The sequence below is a fragment of the Eublepharis macularius genome, chromosome 12 (genome assembly GCF_028583425.1).
Source record: "Eublepharis macularius isolate TG4126 chromosome 12, MPM_Emac_v1.0, whole genome shotgun sequence".
Classification (NCBI taxonomy): Eukaryota; Metazoa; Chordata; class Lepidosauria; order Squamata; family Eublepharidae; genus Eublepharis; species Eublepharis macularius.
The window spans coordinates 52922384-52939246 of record NC_072801.1 but is presented as its reverse complement, the minus strand read 5'-3'; the positions used below and the strand labels follow the sequence as shown (position 1 = coordinate 52939246).

Sequence of the window (16863 nt, the reverse complement as noted above, 5' to 3'; positions counted from 1 at the left end):
TACTCTTTGTTTGTTTGCTTGCTTGCTTGCTTGCTTGCTTGCCAATAACTGACTAATGTAGCACCTTTAAATATTTTGGTATAACCTTTAGTGAAACTTTATCTTGGAGGTCCGATTTAACAATCATTATATGTACAGCTTTAAGAAACAGAGTTGCCAATCTGAAATTTTACAGAACAAAAGGAGATTTCTTGACTGATCCAGCCCTGAAACTATATCAGAAAATGGCAGCCCACACTTACTGTACGGGAAAATGATGGCCACACCAGTATGCAGAAGAAAAAAATGAAGACCCAGGTGCAAGGTAAAGCGATCTATTCAGATTTTGTGGATCCCTATACGTTGTGCTTAAAAGATTTGTCACGAGATCTTCTAGGAAATATTTCAGGAGTCACCTTAAGCAATGGAATGAATAAGATAGAGCTGCCTGCTCAATAACAGGCTGGAATGCTGGATGAAGATACATTAAGATTAGAGACGGACATGAAATGAACTATGGAACAAAATTCCGGAATGGCTGGTCAGTTTGCAGAGAAACATGTGTTCCGTGAGATGACGTTTCTACAGAACAAATGACTTTTTCCAACCATTCTGTGGCTGGTTCGAAGTTTCACAGACCCAATGCCAGTTTCAGCCCATTGGCTGAACCCAGCATGGGGTCTGTAAAACTGACAGCCCGGGCAGCAGGAAAAGAGGCTGTCATTTTCAAAGACCCATTCTGGCAGCAGGAGAAAGAAGCTGTCAGTTTCACAGACCCCCCACTGGGTTCAGTCAATGGGCTGAAACTAGCACAGGGTCTGTGAAACTGACAGCCCCTTTCTCCTGATGCCTGAGCTGTCAGTTTTACAGACCCCGTACGGGTTCCAGTGCGGGGTCTGTGAAACTGACAGCCCAGGCAGCAGGAGGAAGGGGTTGTCAGTTTCACAGACTCTGTGGCTGAACCCAGCATGGGGTCTGTGAAACTGACAGCCCCTTTCTCCTACCACTCTGGCAGCAGGAGAAAGAGGCTGTCAGTTTCACAGATCTTGTGCTGGATTGATGGGCTGAAACCGGCACGGGGTCTGTGAAACTGACAGCCCCTTTCTCCTGCTGCCCAGGCTGTCAGTTTTACAGACCCCACACCAGCTCCAGCACGGGGTCTGTGAAACTGACAGCTTGGGCAGAAGGAAAAGAGGCTGTCATTTTCACAGACCCCGCAGCTGAATCCTGTGTGGGGTCTGTGAAACTGACAGCCCCCTTCTCCTGCCACTCTTGCCATGGGACAACGGGGCTGTCAGCTTCACTCACCCTGCACTGGTTCCAGCTCATTGTCTGTGAAACTGACAGCCCCTTTCTCCTGCTGTCCGGGCTGTCAGTTTAACAGACCCTGCTCTGGGTTCAACCGATGGGCTGAAACTGGCATGGGGTGTTTGAAACTGACATCCTCTTTCTCCTGCAGCAGAAGAAAGTGGCTGTCTGTTTCAAACACCCCGCACCAGCTTCAGTAGCTGGTGTGGGGCAGTTGAAATGCCATGAACCACGAACCAATTTATGAACTAGGTCAGAAATTCATGGCTCATGGTTCGTGGAATGCTACGAACCATGAATCACGTGGTTTGGGTTTTTTTTTAGTTCGTGCCATTTTTAATCAAGATCAATTATCCTTTTTTATGTACTATAGCCAAAATTATATTTGTAAAAAATAATGTACCCTGACTTTCTTCCCAGTAGGACCTCCACTTTATTTTCCTTTGCTCATTTTCAGCTTTGCAAGGACATTGTGAGGTAGGGAAACCACACTATAGAGTGAGTCTTCCTACTTTCCACTCCTGTGTCTGCCAATGCCTGGGGGTGCTGGTGGAAGGAAATGGGGGCAATGGAGAACAGCAGCAGCATTCTGGTACACTAACATCATTTCTGGCACAATTTGCTTTATTTACAAATCCCATACATGACTCAAGTAGATGTAAAGAAGTAGATCTGCTAACGTAAGACAGAAAGAGTGATCCTGTATTCCAAGAGGCTTTATTAAGTCCCCAGCAATGTCTGTCTTCAATGTTTCTCTCTTCCAGAAACTAATTTGCTTGTTGTTTCTTCAAACACTCAGGGACATAGGGTTGGATCCAATCTGCTTTTCCACTCATGAAAAAGGGAAGATGTTATCTGCCTGGATAAACAAAATGTTGGATGCAAAACTGAGTAAGGAAAATTAGTGAGATGGAGGGGGAAAGGCTGGCTGGATCCAACCCATACAGATGCCTGCTCCCTTCAGCAAGGTACAAAGTTGTCACCAAAGTATTAATGGGTACTGAAAATACAGCGGTAAAAATCTGTACATAAGTTACAAGAATATAGATAAAACAGGCTGGCTCAATGAGAACTCCAGACCCAATGCAACTCATTTCAATTACATTTAGGCCAGAACAAATCAATTTTATTAGCTTTGGGATTTTACAAAGGAATTAACTGACCAGTATAGAGCAAAAATGTGTAGCAAAAATCCCACTGGTGTACATCCTGGCTTAGAGACAACCACCAATCCATACACCAGCAATTAGTTCAGTGTAGAGTTTTCTATTTATTACTATTTCATAATGTTATGGATTGCAAATGGTGCATACCAATCATACATCGTGACTGTGAGGAGGCAGAAATCAGATGTTATGAAAAAGAACAAGAAGTAGACTTGAGCAACCCACACTGAGTAAGCAATATGTTCGGTATTCAGGAGGGAATTGATCATGGATTTGGGGACAGTGATTTAAATTTTTCCAATGTCCTGCATGACCATGTTCATCAGAGAGAACTACTTGGGGGAGTGCAGCTGATGGTCAAAGGTGACTGAAGAGAAGAGGAGGAGGTTGCCTGTTATAGTTGCCCAGTAGATTATCATAATAAGAGGCAAATGACATCCTTCTCTTTTACAGTCCGGTTTCAGATAATCAGCTGCTGGGAATCGCCACCCTGGGGGAGGGGAAGTGGAGTGATAGGGAAGAAATCACTTTGAAGGCTGTATTGGTCCCTCTACCCCTACAGGACCTCTGGGTACAGGGAGGCCACTGGACATTCCACATCTCTTGGCACATGGCTTTAAATTATGACATATTTTCCTGTGAGCTAGGCACTCTTTTGTATAAAGAATTGATCTGAAAATAAACCCATCACTCTATTTTATTTATTTATTTCAAATTTCTATTCTGCCCTCCCCGCAGGCAGGCTCAGGGTAGGTAACAACATATTAAAATACAAAAAAAATTCATCTACATTAAAACAGCAGTGTATTTCTATTAATACACATTTAAAACAGGATGGTAGATAGCCTTCACAGGGAGGGTTAAGATTTTATACACCCCTTTTTTCAGGATGGCAGAGGCTCGGCCTCAGCTATATGCCTGGTGCAACAACTCTGTCTTGCAGGCCCGGCGGAAGGATAGTAGGTCCTGCCGAGCCCTAATCCCAGCAGACAGAGCATTTCACCAAGTGGGAGCCAGGACCGAAAAGGCCCTGGCTCTAGTTGAGGCTAGTCTAGTCTAGATAATTCAACATTCTCCATGAAGGAAAGATATCCTTCAGGAATTTAAATAACTGACTGGAATTGGTTCTTGCAGCAGAATTCAAGGGGAAGTGTTTCAGACCTGGACACTTCTACAGATAGTGTTGCTGCCACAGTTGCCTCCTTTACACCCTGCTGCACATTATTTATTAGTCAATTTATTCATAGTCTGCCATCCTCACTGAGGCCAAAGACAGATTACACAGTGCAAGTAAATATAGTATAATCAACAGTGAGGGCATTCACTGAGCACAATATAATATGATCCACATGGCATTCAATGAACAGAACATGACAGGGTATGGTACGAAAAAGCGTAACTAATTAAAATGACATATTTAGCAATGTGGAAACTACCCAGTAGGAGCATATCTACATCAGCAGTCTGTATCCAAAAGCATAGTCTATAGTCTCTGTGCTAGTTTTTTATGACCCAGTATAAAGCATTAGGAGCTTTACAGATCAAGATTCCACTGACACACTCCTCCCATCAGCTAAGAAAGGAGTCGTTACCTTCTCCAAGTACTCCTTGGACACAGCCATTTCCTTACAATTGAAAAAAGCTGAAAGGAAGAAAATTGATTCATTTGAAATGTGGTGCTGAAGGAGAGTTTTGAGGATACCATAGAGGCCAAAAAGACAAATAAATGGGTATTAGATTAAATCAAGCCTGAATACTCCCTAGAAGCTAAAATGACAAAACTGAGGCTATTGTACTTTGGTCATATCATGAGAAGACAAGATTCTCTGGAAACATCAATAATGCTAGGAAAAGTGGAAGGCAGTAGGAAAAGAGGAAGACATAAAAGGAGATGGCTTGACTCAATAAAAGAAGCCATGTTCTCCAGTTTGCAGGATCTGAGCAAGTCTGAGGATGTTAGGATGTTTTGGATCTCTTTCCTTCATACGAGTCACCATAGAGTCCTACTGGATTCTTTACTATTTTGCTACTACAGACTAGTACAGCTAACTTCTCTGGATCTATTTCCTTCATAGGGTCACCATAGGTTGGAGGCACCTTGAAAGCACATAACACACACATCAATGAGAAACAAAGTCATGGAAACATCACTATTCCTTTTGTTATAAGTTCTGGTTTCCCTTGAAGCTCCTTTAGCCTAAGCCTGAATGATTTGTCAGTTCACATTAAGCAGATACTAAATTCACAAGATTTGCAGTGCTGATTTGCAGTGCTGACCTCTAGAATGTATCAAGGCTCATTATGGAGTCCCATGGAGAATATTAGGTGCTATTGAATCATATTGGGGTGGATGAAACCATGCTCAAAGTAGCTTTCTTCCAGCCTAAGGAATCTTCTTTCATTTTCAGTGGCTTTTCCTCCGATGAAAGAGCCATCTCAATTTGAGGAAGGCTTCAGTCCTCAGCTCAAACAAAGGATGGTGTATAAGTAGTTGGGGGGGGGGGACTACATTTTGCTCAGTGGATCGGTAGGACAAGACAAGGATCCACCTCACTATGAAGACTCAGATTAGCATTGTACGTTGAGTAATCTCTGGCTATGCTTTTTAATGTTACTATTTGTTAGGAAAGCAGAAAAGCTGAGTAAGCACACACAATAGCAAACTAGATCATGTATTTAAAGAAAAGTCCCTAAAACCTAAAACCTTTCCCATTGCTTTCTTGATCTCCTTGTTTCTTATACTATAAATCACTGGATTTAATAAGGGTGGAACCAAGGAATAGATTACACCAAATAACAAATCCAGCTGTGATGGGGTATGAGAGGCAGGATTCAGGTAGGCAAATGATCCAGTGAGTATAAATATGGAGCAGACAATGAGGTGGGGAATGCAAGTGGAGAAAGCCTTTTGCCTCCCCTTTGCAGAAGGCACTCTTAAAATACTCTTGAAAATATGCACATAAGTTACAATGATATAGATAAAACAGCCTAGTGTAAGGAAAACGCTAATCCCACTACTGCTCATTTCTATTAGATTTAAGTCAGAACAAGACAATTTTATTAGCTGTGGTATTTCACAGAAGAATTGATTTACATCATTAGAGCAGAAATGGGTTGCAAAAGTTCCACAGGTGTGTATCCCCGCATAGAGAGAAACAGCTATCCATACCCCAACAATCATTTCAATGCAGACCTGCCTGTTAATTACCATCTCATAACGTAATGGATTGCAAATAGCCACATACCGATCATATGCCATGACTGTGAGGAGGCAGAAATCAGATGTTATGAAGAAGACAAATAAGAAGACTTGAGCAACACACCCTGAGTAAGAAATGTTTCTGGTATTCAGGAGAGAATTGATCATGGATTTGGGGACAGTGACTGAAACTTGACCAAGGTCCTGCATGGCCAGGTTCATCAGCAAGAAGTACATGGGGGTGTGCAGGTGGTGGTCTGAGGCGACTGAAGTGATGACAAGAACGTTCCCTGTTACAGTTACCAAGTACAGCATCAGAAAAACTGAAGTGTAGAAACTGCAGTTCCCGAACATTTGAGAATTCCAGGAGCAGAAAGTCTGACATTTTTGTTTTGTTGGACATTTTTTCTGAGCAGGATGTTGTATAATCCTTGAGTAAGGAAACACATGCAGGAAAGTTACAAATTACCATTTCTAGTAGTATTTTAACAGCTGTAATTGAATTTGATGCTAACATTTTTAATCCTGTCCCTAAGCTACAGAATTCAGCGTGCGGAAAAAGTCATTCAACTTAGTAAGAATGAAGTAAAAAGTGGCACTGGCATCCCATAAGACCCCATTTACTTCTTCCTTTATAAGTACAACTTCAGGAACGTTTGTCAGGAGCCTTCCATTTGGGGAGGAATTAATTTAGTCATCCTATGCAATTTACCCTCTGTCCCCATCGGGATATTCTGAATAAAGCATGCATAAAGTCCTTCATTTAAGCATTGCTGTGGTTAAAAATACTGGAGATGGGGAGAAGAACTGAAACACTCATAAGCTGGTTTTGATTGTACTGTGGTGGGGTGGAAAAAAAATTATTAATATCCAGCAATTCAATCCAGCAAAAAATTATTAATATCCAGCAATTCATATACATCCACCAAATAGTAATCTCACCCAAGTTAATGCCCTGATCTAATTTAAGTTAATTCTAACATATTTATAGTCAGCTTTTCTTCTATATTTAAGCCTTGTCTTTTGACTAATTAGGCCACAATTACATATGGGAGGAACAGTTTCTGTTCTCTCTTCCTCTGTTTTATCCTTACAATGACAAACCTTAAGGTACTTAAGGCTTAGTTAAAGTCACTGGTCCAAGATCGTGCAATGAGTTTCAATGGAAGAGCCAAGATTCAGATTTGGATCTTCTGGAACCCACTTTGACATGGAAATCACTTGACTATGCTGGTTTTCAAAAGTGGAAGAGTCTAGCCTTCGACATGTGCCATGTGAATGCTTCCTGTTCATGGGTAAAGAAACTTTTTACAGGTCATACATACAACATGAAGTAACTGATCAAATATAAGAAGAAGAAATAAAATATTTTTGATCTCCCCAACATTTAATTAAAATGGGTGTGTGAAAATTTGAGATTCATTCTCTGAATACTTAGTGAAAGAAGAAAGTGCACCTCTGTCTTACAAATGATGTTGTTCACCAATCAAAGTTTTAACTTGAATTCTTTCATGTAGAAATCTTGATGTATATAAACAAACACTACACATATATGGGAAATCTACATATCCACACTTGAATTAAGAAAGAAAGGGTACTATAGTGGAGACTTTCCATATAGTACAGCTGCCTCATGTACAGTACTATCCAAAGCAATGTTGATTTAGAGTGCATTCCCAAGAATGCTTTCCAAAGAGTAAACCCTATTGAATAGACATGAGTTGGATTCTTAGCAGACCTACTCAGGATTGCCCTGCTAGTCAATGGGCTGGTAGTGAACATCTTACAAATATTCTGGCAATTTCCTGAAACTCTACCACCAGAAAGGATTGGAGTGGGTTGGCAGAAGCCATGCCACTTACTTAACATGATGAGGCCCTGAAAGTACAATGATCAATATATCAAATAACTTACCATTATTCTTTATAGATTTTTTTCAAGTCCAGATGTCCACTTTTCTGTCCATTCTAAACTTTGTTTCTTACTGCCATCCATGCCATGTGATAGTCTTTTCTTTTAGAGATGGGTCTGTCTATATCAACATGAAGCAGCAGTTGTTTATGGGTAGCAGTTAACTTATATCTTTTGTTTTACTGGAGACTTACTCCCCTGAGTCTTGTGCTAAATTAATTAGCAGAGATGAGACCAGTGTAAGATGTGAGAATGACAAAATGCTCTTTCTTATCCCTGTATAAAAGTATTTTTATGGACGTTTTAACTTCTTCATATGAAATTGTAGGAACAAGTCCTGTGAGTTGTTCTGCAGAGAATTATTTCATTTGATTCTTTGCCTTAAAAAACCAACAACAAAAGGGCATCTATTTGAAGCATGCACTTAACTTAGTATGTTTGTTATGACTGTGATTGACTGAATTGCAACCTCATCCTAAGAATCATACATCTAGTCAAGATTAGAGTCCAAAATGAACTAAAAAGATGCAAGGAATCATTCTGGTAACGGTGTAGAATTCTTCTGTTCCATGGAGTCTTCCATCAGTGAAAGTGATTAAGGGTGTGTGACTCAGGATTTGTGAACCAGCTAAACAGGTGCATTTCTGCCAATCCAGCATAACGTGGATATGCAGGTTCCAACTGGAGAATCCTGGATCAGGAATTTGGATTCAGAGGGGCCAGATTAATTCAAGTGTATTCTGTTTAATTCAGCAAAGGCTACAGGCAGCTCCCCCCCACACTAGATATGTGTAGAAGGCAAGATAGTATCACTTGACCCATTCCCTCATGGTATCCCAACACCCTGCTCACCACTGGCTGCTCTCCCAGGCTCTTTGCCTAATTCTTAGCAGTCAGACCCCTCCTCATAGTAAAGGATAATTTGTGAATAGATATCAGAAACCGATTTGCCACAAATCAAGGGTACAGCCTGACTAGGTAAGGCAGATGCCAATAGGATGGGAGGCTGGAAAATTACTGAAGTGTGAGTCTGTACAGTTGATTGACTAAAGACCATCTACACTCCTCCTGAGTAAAGCAGAAATTAAGATTCCATGCTTAAGAGCAGAGTCACCTGGGCTCAGGAGCACATGGTCTGCAGCTGCTAGAGGAGGTAAGGGCTTTTTGCCTTCTTGGCTGTGGTGGGTTAAGCTGAGAAGCTAAGGGTGGTCCTCTCTAGCTTTGGGGCTTTTTGTGTGTAGTTTTGTGTTGATTTGAGTGTAGTTTTGAGGCTGAGTGTGTTTGGGCTTGATTGTGTTTGAGGGTGAGTGTGTTTGTAAGGCTGCTGGGGGTTGCTGGAGTACGAGCCACACCCCCCCTTTGTGCTCACCTCCTGTGCTTAGCAGGAAGTGACCTTTTGCATTGAAAAGGCAACTGCTGGGCAGGGGCGCGAGCCTTTGGCGCGAGCCGAAGGGCGAGAGCTAAAGGGCTCTTGGCCTGTGGCTCTTAGCCGGGGGATCATAGCCGTTTTCTTTCCTCTTAGTGTGTTATTCCTAAAACAGAATAATGAAGTCAGAATGCCAGCAGGGGGTTGGGGGCTTTCCAGCGTATTGCACTGAGTGTCACATGTATGACTATCTGCCTTCTGGTCAGAAGTCCTGGATGTGTGCTCGCTGCAAGGAGCTCCTGGTTCTCAGGGAACGAGTACGTACCCTTGAGGCCAAGGTGGCTGACCTGGAGAAGCGGAGACAGTTAGATAGGCACGAGGACAAGATTCTCAGGGACAGGACAGATGTGTCCCACTCTAAAAATGGCAGCGTTCTTGTTGTCAAGGAGAATGAGGATCTTGTGGAATCAGGGCACCGTATTGAGGATAAGGGGAACATGCCCTCAGAAGGGACCTCTTCTTCAGTTGGTGAGCAGGTTTCCTTTCGCATCAAGGAACCATCCCTGGGTGGGGCGGGAGGGAGGCTCTTGGTAGTTGGTGATTCGATCCTTAGACAAGTAGATAGCTGGGTGGCACAACCGCGTTCTGACCGTATGGTGACTTGCCTGCCTGGTGCGAAGGTAGCGGACATTACGCGTGTTATAGATAGGCTGGTAGATAGTGCTGGGGAAGAGTCAGCGGTCGTGGTCCATGTTGGAACCAACGATGTTGGGAAATGCAGTCGTGAGGTCTTGGAACAAAAATTTAGGCTGTTAGGCAGGAGACTCAAGGCCAGGACCTCCAAGGTAGCCTTCTCAGAAGTGCTACCTGTTCCACGCGCAGGGCCAGAGAGACAAACGCAGATCAGGAGTCTCAATGCGTGGATGAGACGATGGTGTAGGGAGGAGGGGTTCAAGTTTGTTAGGCACTGGGATTTTTTTTGGGACAAGCGGGAGCTGTACAAGAGAGACGGTCTCCACTTGTCCCGAGAAGGAACCCGGCTGCTGGCACTTAAAATCAAAAAGGTGGCAGAGCAGTTTTTAAACTAAATGCTAGGGGAAAGCCGACAAGAGATAAAGTGTCTCTGGTTCAGGATGGTTCATCTCAGAGAGATGAAGGGCTAGGTATAACACTTCTACAGGGAGATAGATTAGAGTTGTCAACTGAGATGGAGACAAACAGTGCAGATGACCTAACTACGTCTCGAGGCAAAGTGTGCCGGGGAAGTTACAGGTGTTTATATACAAATGCTAGAAGTGTCCGAGGTAAAATTGGGGAGCTGGAATGTTTAGTGTTGGGCGAATCCATAGACATTGTGGGCATATCAGAAACTTGGTGGGATGAGGAAAATCAGTGGGACACGGTGATTCCTGGATATAAATTATATCGGAAGGATAGGGAGGGAAGGGTTGGTGGTGGGGTGGCTCTATATGTCAGAGAAGGTATACATTCCAGTAAGATTGAGAAGGTAACTGAATTAGATTCGCTTCTGGAAATGCTATGGGTTGAAATTACGGGCCCAAATGGAAACTTAACTGTGGGAGTTTGTTATCGCCCTCCAGATCAGAAAATAGAGGAGGATTATAAAATGATGACAGGATTAAAGATGGCTGCTAAACAAAAAAACTGTGTCGTAATGGGTGATTTTAACTACCCACACATTGACTGGGCCAATGGGTGTTCGAATCGGGGGAGAGAAAGTGAGTTTCTAGACTGTCTCAATGACTGTGCTATGGAACAGATGGTTACAGAACCTACTAGGGGAGAGGTGATCCTGGATTTGGTCCTCAGTAATGCTGAAGACCTGGTGAGAGATGTAAATGTGATTGCACCACTTGGGAACAGTGACCATAATGTTATTGAGTACAACATATGTATAAATAGGAAATTGCCAAATAAGACCAACACAGCCATGTTTAACTTCAAAAGGGGTAACTTTTCTGAGATGAGGGGGTACGTGAAGAAGAAACTGAAAGGGAAAGTAAAAAAGGTCAAAACACTTGGGGAATCTTGGAGACTATTTAAAACTACAATCCTGGAAGCTCAAATTAAATATATACCGCTGGTTAGGAAAGGCACAAATAGGTTTAGGAAAAGGCCAGCATGGTTAACAAGCAATGTAATAGAAGCTGTAAAAGGTAAAAAGGATTCTTTTAGGCAGTGGAAAACTAGTCGGAGTGAGGTTGATAAAAAGGAGCATAAGCTGTGGCAAAAAAAGTGCAAGTCTGTGATCAGACAGGCAAAAAGGGAATATGAGGAGCATATTGCAAAGAACATAAAGAAAAACAATAAACAATTCTTTAAATATATTAGAAGTAGGAAACCAGCTAGGGAGGCCGTGGGGCCCTTGGATGACCAAGGCGTAAAAGGATTACTAAAGGGTGATAGGGAAATGGCCGAGAAGCTGAATGCGTTCTTTGCTTCTGTCTTCACTGTGGAAGATAAGAAGTGCATGCCCACTCCGGAAGCACTGACTTTGGGAGGGGTTTTGAAAGACCTGAGTCACATTGAGGTGACGAGAGAGGAGGTTATGCGACTGCTAGATAATTTAAAAACTGATAAATCACCGGGCCCAGATGGCATACATCCAAGAGTTCTGAAAGAACTCAAGTGTGAACTTGTAGATCTCCTCACAAAAATATGTAATCTGTCATTAAACTCTGCATCTGTTCCTGAGGACTGGAAGGTAGCTAATGTTGTCCCCATCTTTAAAAAAGGTTCCAGGGGAGATCCGGGAAATTACAGGCCAGTCAGCCTGACGTCAATACCGGGTAAGTTGGTGGAAACTATTATCAAAAATAAAATTAGTGGGCACATTGATGACCAAAAGCTGATGAGGAAAACTCAGCATGGGTTCTGTAAGGGAAGATCTTGTCTCACCAATCTGTTAGAGTTCTTTGAGGGAGTGAACAAACAAGTGGACAAGGGAGACCCGATAGATATTGTTTATCTTGACTTCCAGAAAGCTTTTGACAAAGTTCCTCATCAAAGGCTCCTAAGTAAGCTCAGTAGCTATGGGATAAAGGGCCAAGTCCTCTTGTGGATCGAAAACTGGCTAATTAATAGGAAACAGAGAGTGAGCATAAACGGGCACTTCTCACAGTGGAGGGTGGTGAGCAGTGGGGTGCCACAGGGGTCGGTATTGGGTCCAATGCTTTTTAACTTGTTTATTAATGATTTGGAATTGGGATTAAGCAGTGAAGTGGCTAAATTTGCAGATGACACGAAATTGTTCAGGGTGGTGAAAGCCAGAGAGGATTGTGAGGCACTCCAAAGGGATCTGTCAAGGCTAGAAGAGTGGGCATCCATGTGGCAAATGAGGTTCAATGTAGCCAAGTGCAAAGTAATGCACATTGGAACCAAAAATCCAAAATATAAATACAAGTTGATGGGGTCTGAACTGGCGGAGACTGACCAAGAGAGAGATCTTGGAGTCATGATAGATAACTCACTAAAAACGTCAGCACAGTGTGCGACTGCCATAAAAAAAGCTAATGCTATGCTAGGGGTTATTAGGAAAGGGATTGAAAACAAATCAGCTGGTATCATAATGCCTCTGTATAAATCGATGGTGAGGCCTCATTTGGAGTACTGTGTACAGTTCTGGTCGCCACACCTTAAAAAAGATATCATAGCACTGGAAAAAGTACAGAGAAGGGCAACTAAAATGATTAAAGGGTTGGAACACTTTCCCTACGAGGAAAGATTGAGGCGCTTGGGGCTCTTTAGCCTGGAGAAAAGACGACTGAGGGGAGACATGATAGAGGTTTACAAGATAATGCACGGGTTAGAGAAGGTCGAGAAAGATGTGTTTTTCTCCCTTTCTCACAATACAAGAACTCGTGGGCACTCTATGAAATTATTGAGCAGTCGGGTTAGAACAGATAGAAGAAAATACTACTTTACACAAAGGGTGATAAACACATGGAATTCGTTGCCACAGGAGGTGGTGGCAGCTACAAGCATTGCCAGCTTCAAGAGGGGACTGGACAAATATATGGAGCAGAGGTCCATCAGTGGCTATTAGCCACAGGAGATAGATGGTATTCTCTTTGTGGGGAGGTGGTGCTCTGTTGTCTTGGTGCTGGAAGGAAGGCAGTGGGAGGGCTTCTGGTGTCCTGGCCTCACTGACAGTCCTTTAGATGGCACTGGATTTCTAGCCACTGTGTGTGACAGAATGTTGGACTGGATGGGCCACTGGCCTGATCCAACATGGCTTTGCTTATGTTCTTATGTTCTTAAGAAAATAAGTCTCCCAAGAGTTCCTATCTCACCAACACCCTGCTGGGCTTCCCCATTACCTACCTTTCCTAATCAAAGCGATGCAGCAAGCCTGGTAGCTTCTCCTATCCAATATTTGCCAGATCAACAAGAATTGTTTTCACCTTTAGTCCATCCCAGATTGTCGTAGCAAGCATTTCTCAATCTGTTGTGCTACTTATTGAAAATCCATTAAGTTATTGTTTTGAGGGGCAAAGACGTCAGTTTGCCCCAGGGTACATTTTGCCCTATAACTGGCCTATAAGTGGTCCTATAATTGGCCACATTCTAAGAATCATACCATCATGGCCCAGCCATGTATACTATGTGTGTGTTCTTATGTCTATCCACACACACCCAAATCCATATGTGCTTCTCTTCTCTGAAACGATGGTTCGTTTCGCTGCTGCCTCCACAGACATCCTTTTTCTTTGAGACCGATAAATATCGCCCCGCCTGGTAACTACTATCTCCAATTTCCTACCTGTTTTCTTAGATAGCCTGGTGTGTGTGCTAAGTGTATTTTGCAGAATTGCTCTTTTCTTCCATTTATTCTAATAAAATACCTTTCCAGTTGAACATCTACCTGAATTAATCGAGAGTTCTCTAAGGGAATAGTTCCTGTAAACACTGGAGGAGATTCCAAGTGGACCCCTCTTGCTCCATGTTCTTGAAGCTATTTCTCCCAATCAGGAGATGGCCCATTTTGGTAACATGTTCTCTTTCATGTCCCCCACTTTGCACACTGCTCTCTTGGAACTTCCTGCTGCTTTTCTCCACAAGGACAGGATCCTTATCCCACTTCCAACCCCAGCCTCCATATACAAGCACACAGAGTCCTAGGAAAAACAGAGGTGAAGATGAAATAGAGTTGAGGGATTTGGGGTGATAATTACCTATCCACGAAGAGCAGAGAAGAGCAGTCCACAGAGGAAGAGGGCTTCAAACATTCTGTGTTTTTGGCCAGGAGAGAAGCTTAGGGAAAGCAACCTTAAGGGTACAACACTCAGATCTGGAGGTGCAGTGTGCACAGTATGAATAAGGTAAGCCCTGGTTTTTATAGGGCAAAATGTGTCCTGGATTAATGCAGCCTGGGTCTGTATCGGGGAATTCCAATCAGCTGGGCAGAGCAATGCTGAGTTCTGCCCGAGATATTGATTTATGTATGGAATGCCAAATGCAAATGCCAAGGACTGGTGGTGATTGATTTTACTGCTCCTCCAGCTGCAGACATGAGATTGTGATAAGGGTCCTATAATGGAGGAAAATACATACACACATTGTGTCCTGAGGCTGGGGAGCCTCCTCAGCCGTTGGGACAAAGACCATAAAGGTCAGTCTCTGGGAATGACAAAGGTTTGGTTACCTTTGATTGGTGCTGCCGGGGTGTGACAAAGGGAATGCAACGTTTCTCCTGGAACTTTACAAAGAAGCAGTTTGCCAATGTATCTCACCAGAGCTGAGTTGATGAATTTAGATATGAAAATACATGTTCCCAGAGAGAAATTAAACTTATCAGTGCTAATTGATTGCTCTCAATCTTGGGGTGGGAATGCAATTATGGAAGGAGGGCATCAGAAAGTGCTAATGGGAATGACACAGTGAGGTCTTGTCTTATCACAATCTCACGTCTGCTGCTGGAGGAGCAGTAAAATCAATCACCACCAGTCCTTGGCATTTGCATTTGGCATTCCATACATAAATCAATATCTCGGGCAGAACTCAGCATTGCTCTGCCCAGCTGATTGGAATTCCCCCTGATACAGACCAGGCTGCCTTAATCCAGGGGTCCTGAGATTTTTATAACACAGGCCTGTATTAAACATGGGAGAGGCTGGGGCCAACCACTTACAACTGTGGAGTGCCCAATCACTGGAGAAATGCTTCAAGATTTGTGGAATCAGACCATTGGCTCCCACTCCAAGGCTTGTGATTTTTGTACAGATAACTGATGCATTTGTAGAATCTAACAAGAAGCAATAGCTGAATGATACAAGACCCAGGTAATGATGAAGAAAATCTCCCAACATCACCTCCTTAGAATTCATCCAGTCCAACCCACACATGTAACTTTTCAGCAATAGTTACTACAAGCTGAATATGTTCATTGAAACAAATTGAAGTCTGTGAGAATAGCAACTGGAAAGAACAGTTTATTTTACTGGGGTGCTCAACTTCTGCTTGCTCCACTTGGCAACCTCATATCTTGTGAGAGAGCAATATGTAATGGTAGTTAGAATACTGAATGAACTGTTGTGTCTCCTGCCAAAAGAGCTGCAAGAATCTTGGATGAAGAAACAGTGAGACCAATCATACCTTTTTTGGTGAACCAAACACAAAGTTACATTTATAATAAATGGGGTCTTGGGGATCCCAAGAGGTTTGCATTGTTCTGCTCTCCTCCACTTCATCTTCACAAGGACAGTATGAGGTAGGGATGCCAGGTCTCATATTATAGTGAGAGTCTCCTGGCATCCCCATTCGCCTGCCAGTGCCTCAGGTGCTAGAAGGCAGAAACAGGGAAATGTAAAGCAGTAGCACCATGCTGGCAAGCTGACATCACTTCCAGCAACCATTAGAAGTGAAGTAGTAGACAGACCAGAACTCACAAAAAAATCTATGGTGAGAGGCCCCAAATTACTCCTGGGGGCTGTGAGCTGTGAACTGGCAATCTGACTGAAATATACCCTATAGTATAACAATGAACCTGTGAGGATCCTCCCTCACTGGCACCCTCTCATTTTTTTTAATTTTTTTTTATTGGAATTAGAAATATTTTGTCATTTATAACAATCAAATTACTTTAATATTCCAGTTCTAACCCCCTCCCTTTCCCCCCCGTTTGTTGACTTCCAACAGTTTTCCAACCCTTTGTCTATTCTTCCCCTACTCATTTCAACTTATTTTGTCAATTAAACATATACTTTCACACTCTTCTAAGCTAGTCTATTATAACACAGTGCTAAGTCAGTTTCCCTTCACTTATCAACTAACTAATACATTCCTGGCATGTTATTCAATAGTAATAATACTGGTAATATTCTCAATATCCTGTACTCTAACTTATTCATTCTAATGTCATCAATATGGGACAAACAATTTATCCCTCCCTATACATAACTTGAGTACTCATAAGTGATGAATACATTTATAAGTCAACCAATTTAACTTATACTCTATATGTTACTCTTTACTTCCTCTTATATCTCTTATCTTTATAACATAAAGTCAATCAATTTGACTCATATTCTACACATTTCTAAATATAACTATAAACACAATATACATTCGACATAAGTCAATCAATTTGACCCATGCTCTGCACATTTCTAAATATCGCTATAACCAAAAATACCTTCAGCATAAGTCAATCAATTTAACCTATATTCTATATGCTACTTTTCATTCCCCCCCTTCTTGTATTCATGAATTTTAATTCTGTTAATTCTCAATTACACCCCTATCTGCCAGCAACATAATTAATTAATTAATTTCTATTCTTATATATCACATAATAACTATTACTTAATACTGTATAGAATAATCAAATAGAATAATTGCTTAGTAATTCTTCTTTAACTCTCCTCCCCCCGGTATAGTCACTTCTCTCTTCTTTTGTTTTTCTTCAATAATTT

General features: G+C 42.2%; 1 protein-coding gene across 1 annotated transcript; it reads right to left on the bottom strand.

Annotated features, from left to right (window-relative positions):
- Positions 1-5121: 5121 nt before the first annotated feature.
- Positions 5122-5712, bottom strand: LOC129339365 (olfactory receptor 14A16-like). Its single transcript, XM_054993950.1, has one exon. It carries the CDS (start codon positions 5710-5712, stop codon positions 5122-5124), a length of 591 nt encoding a protein of 196 aa, XP_054849925.1.
- Positions 5713-16863: the final 11151 nt, after the last annotated feature.

Excerpts from the sequence above, each read along its gene's own strand:
- LOC129339365 (XM_054993950.1), bottom strand. The coding sequence starts at position 5,712 with ATGGCATATGATCGGTATGTGGCTATTTGCAATCCATTACGTTATGAG.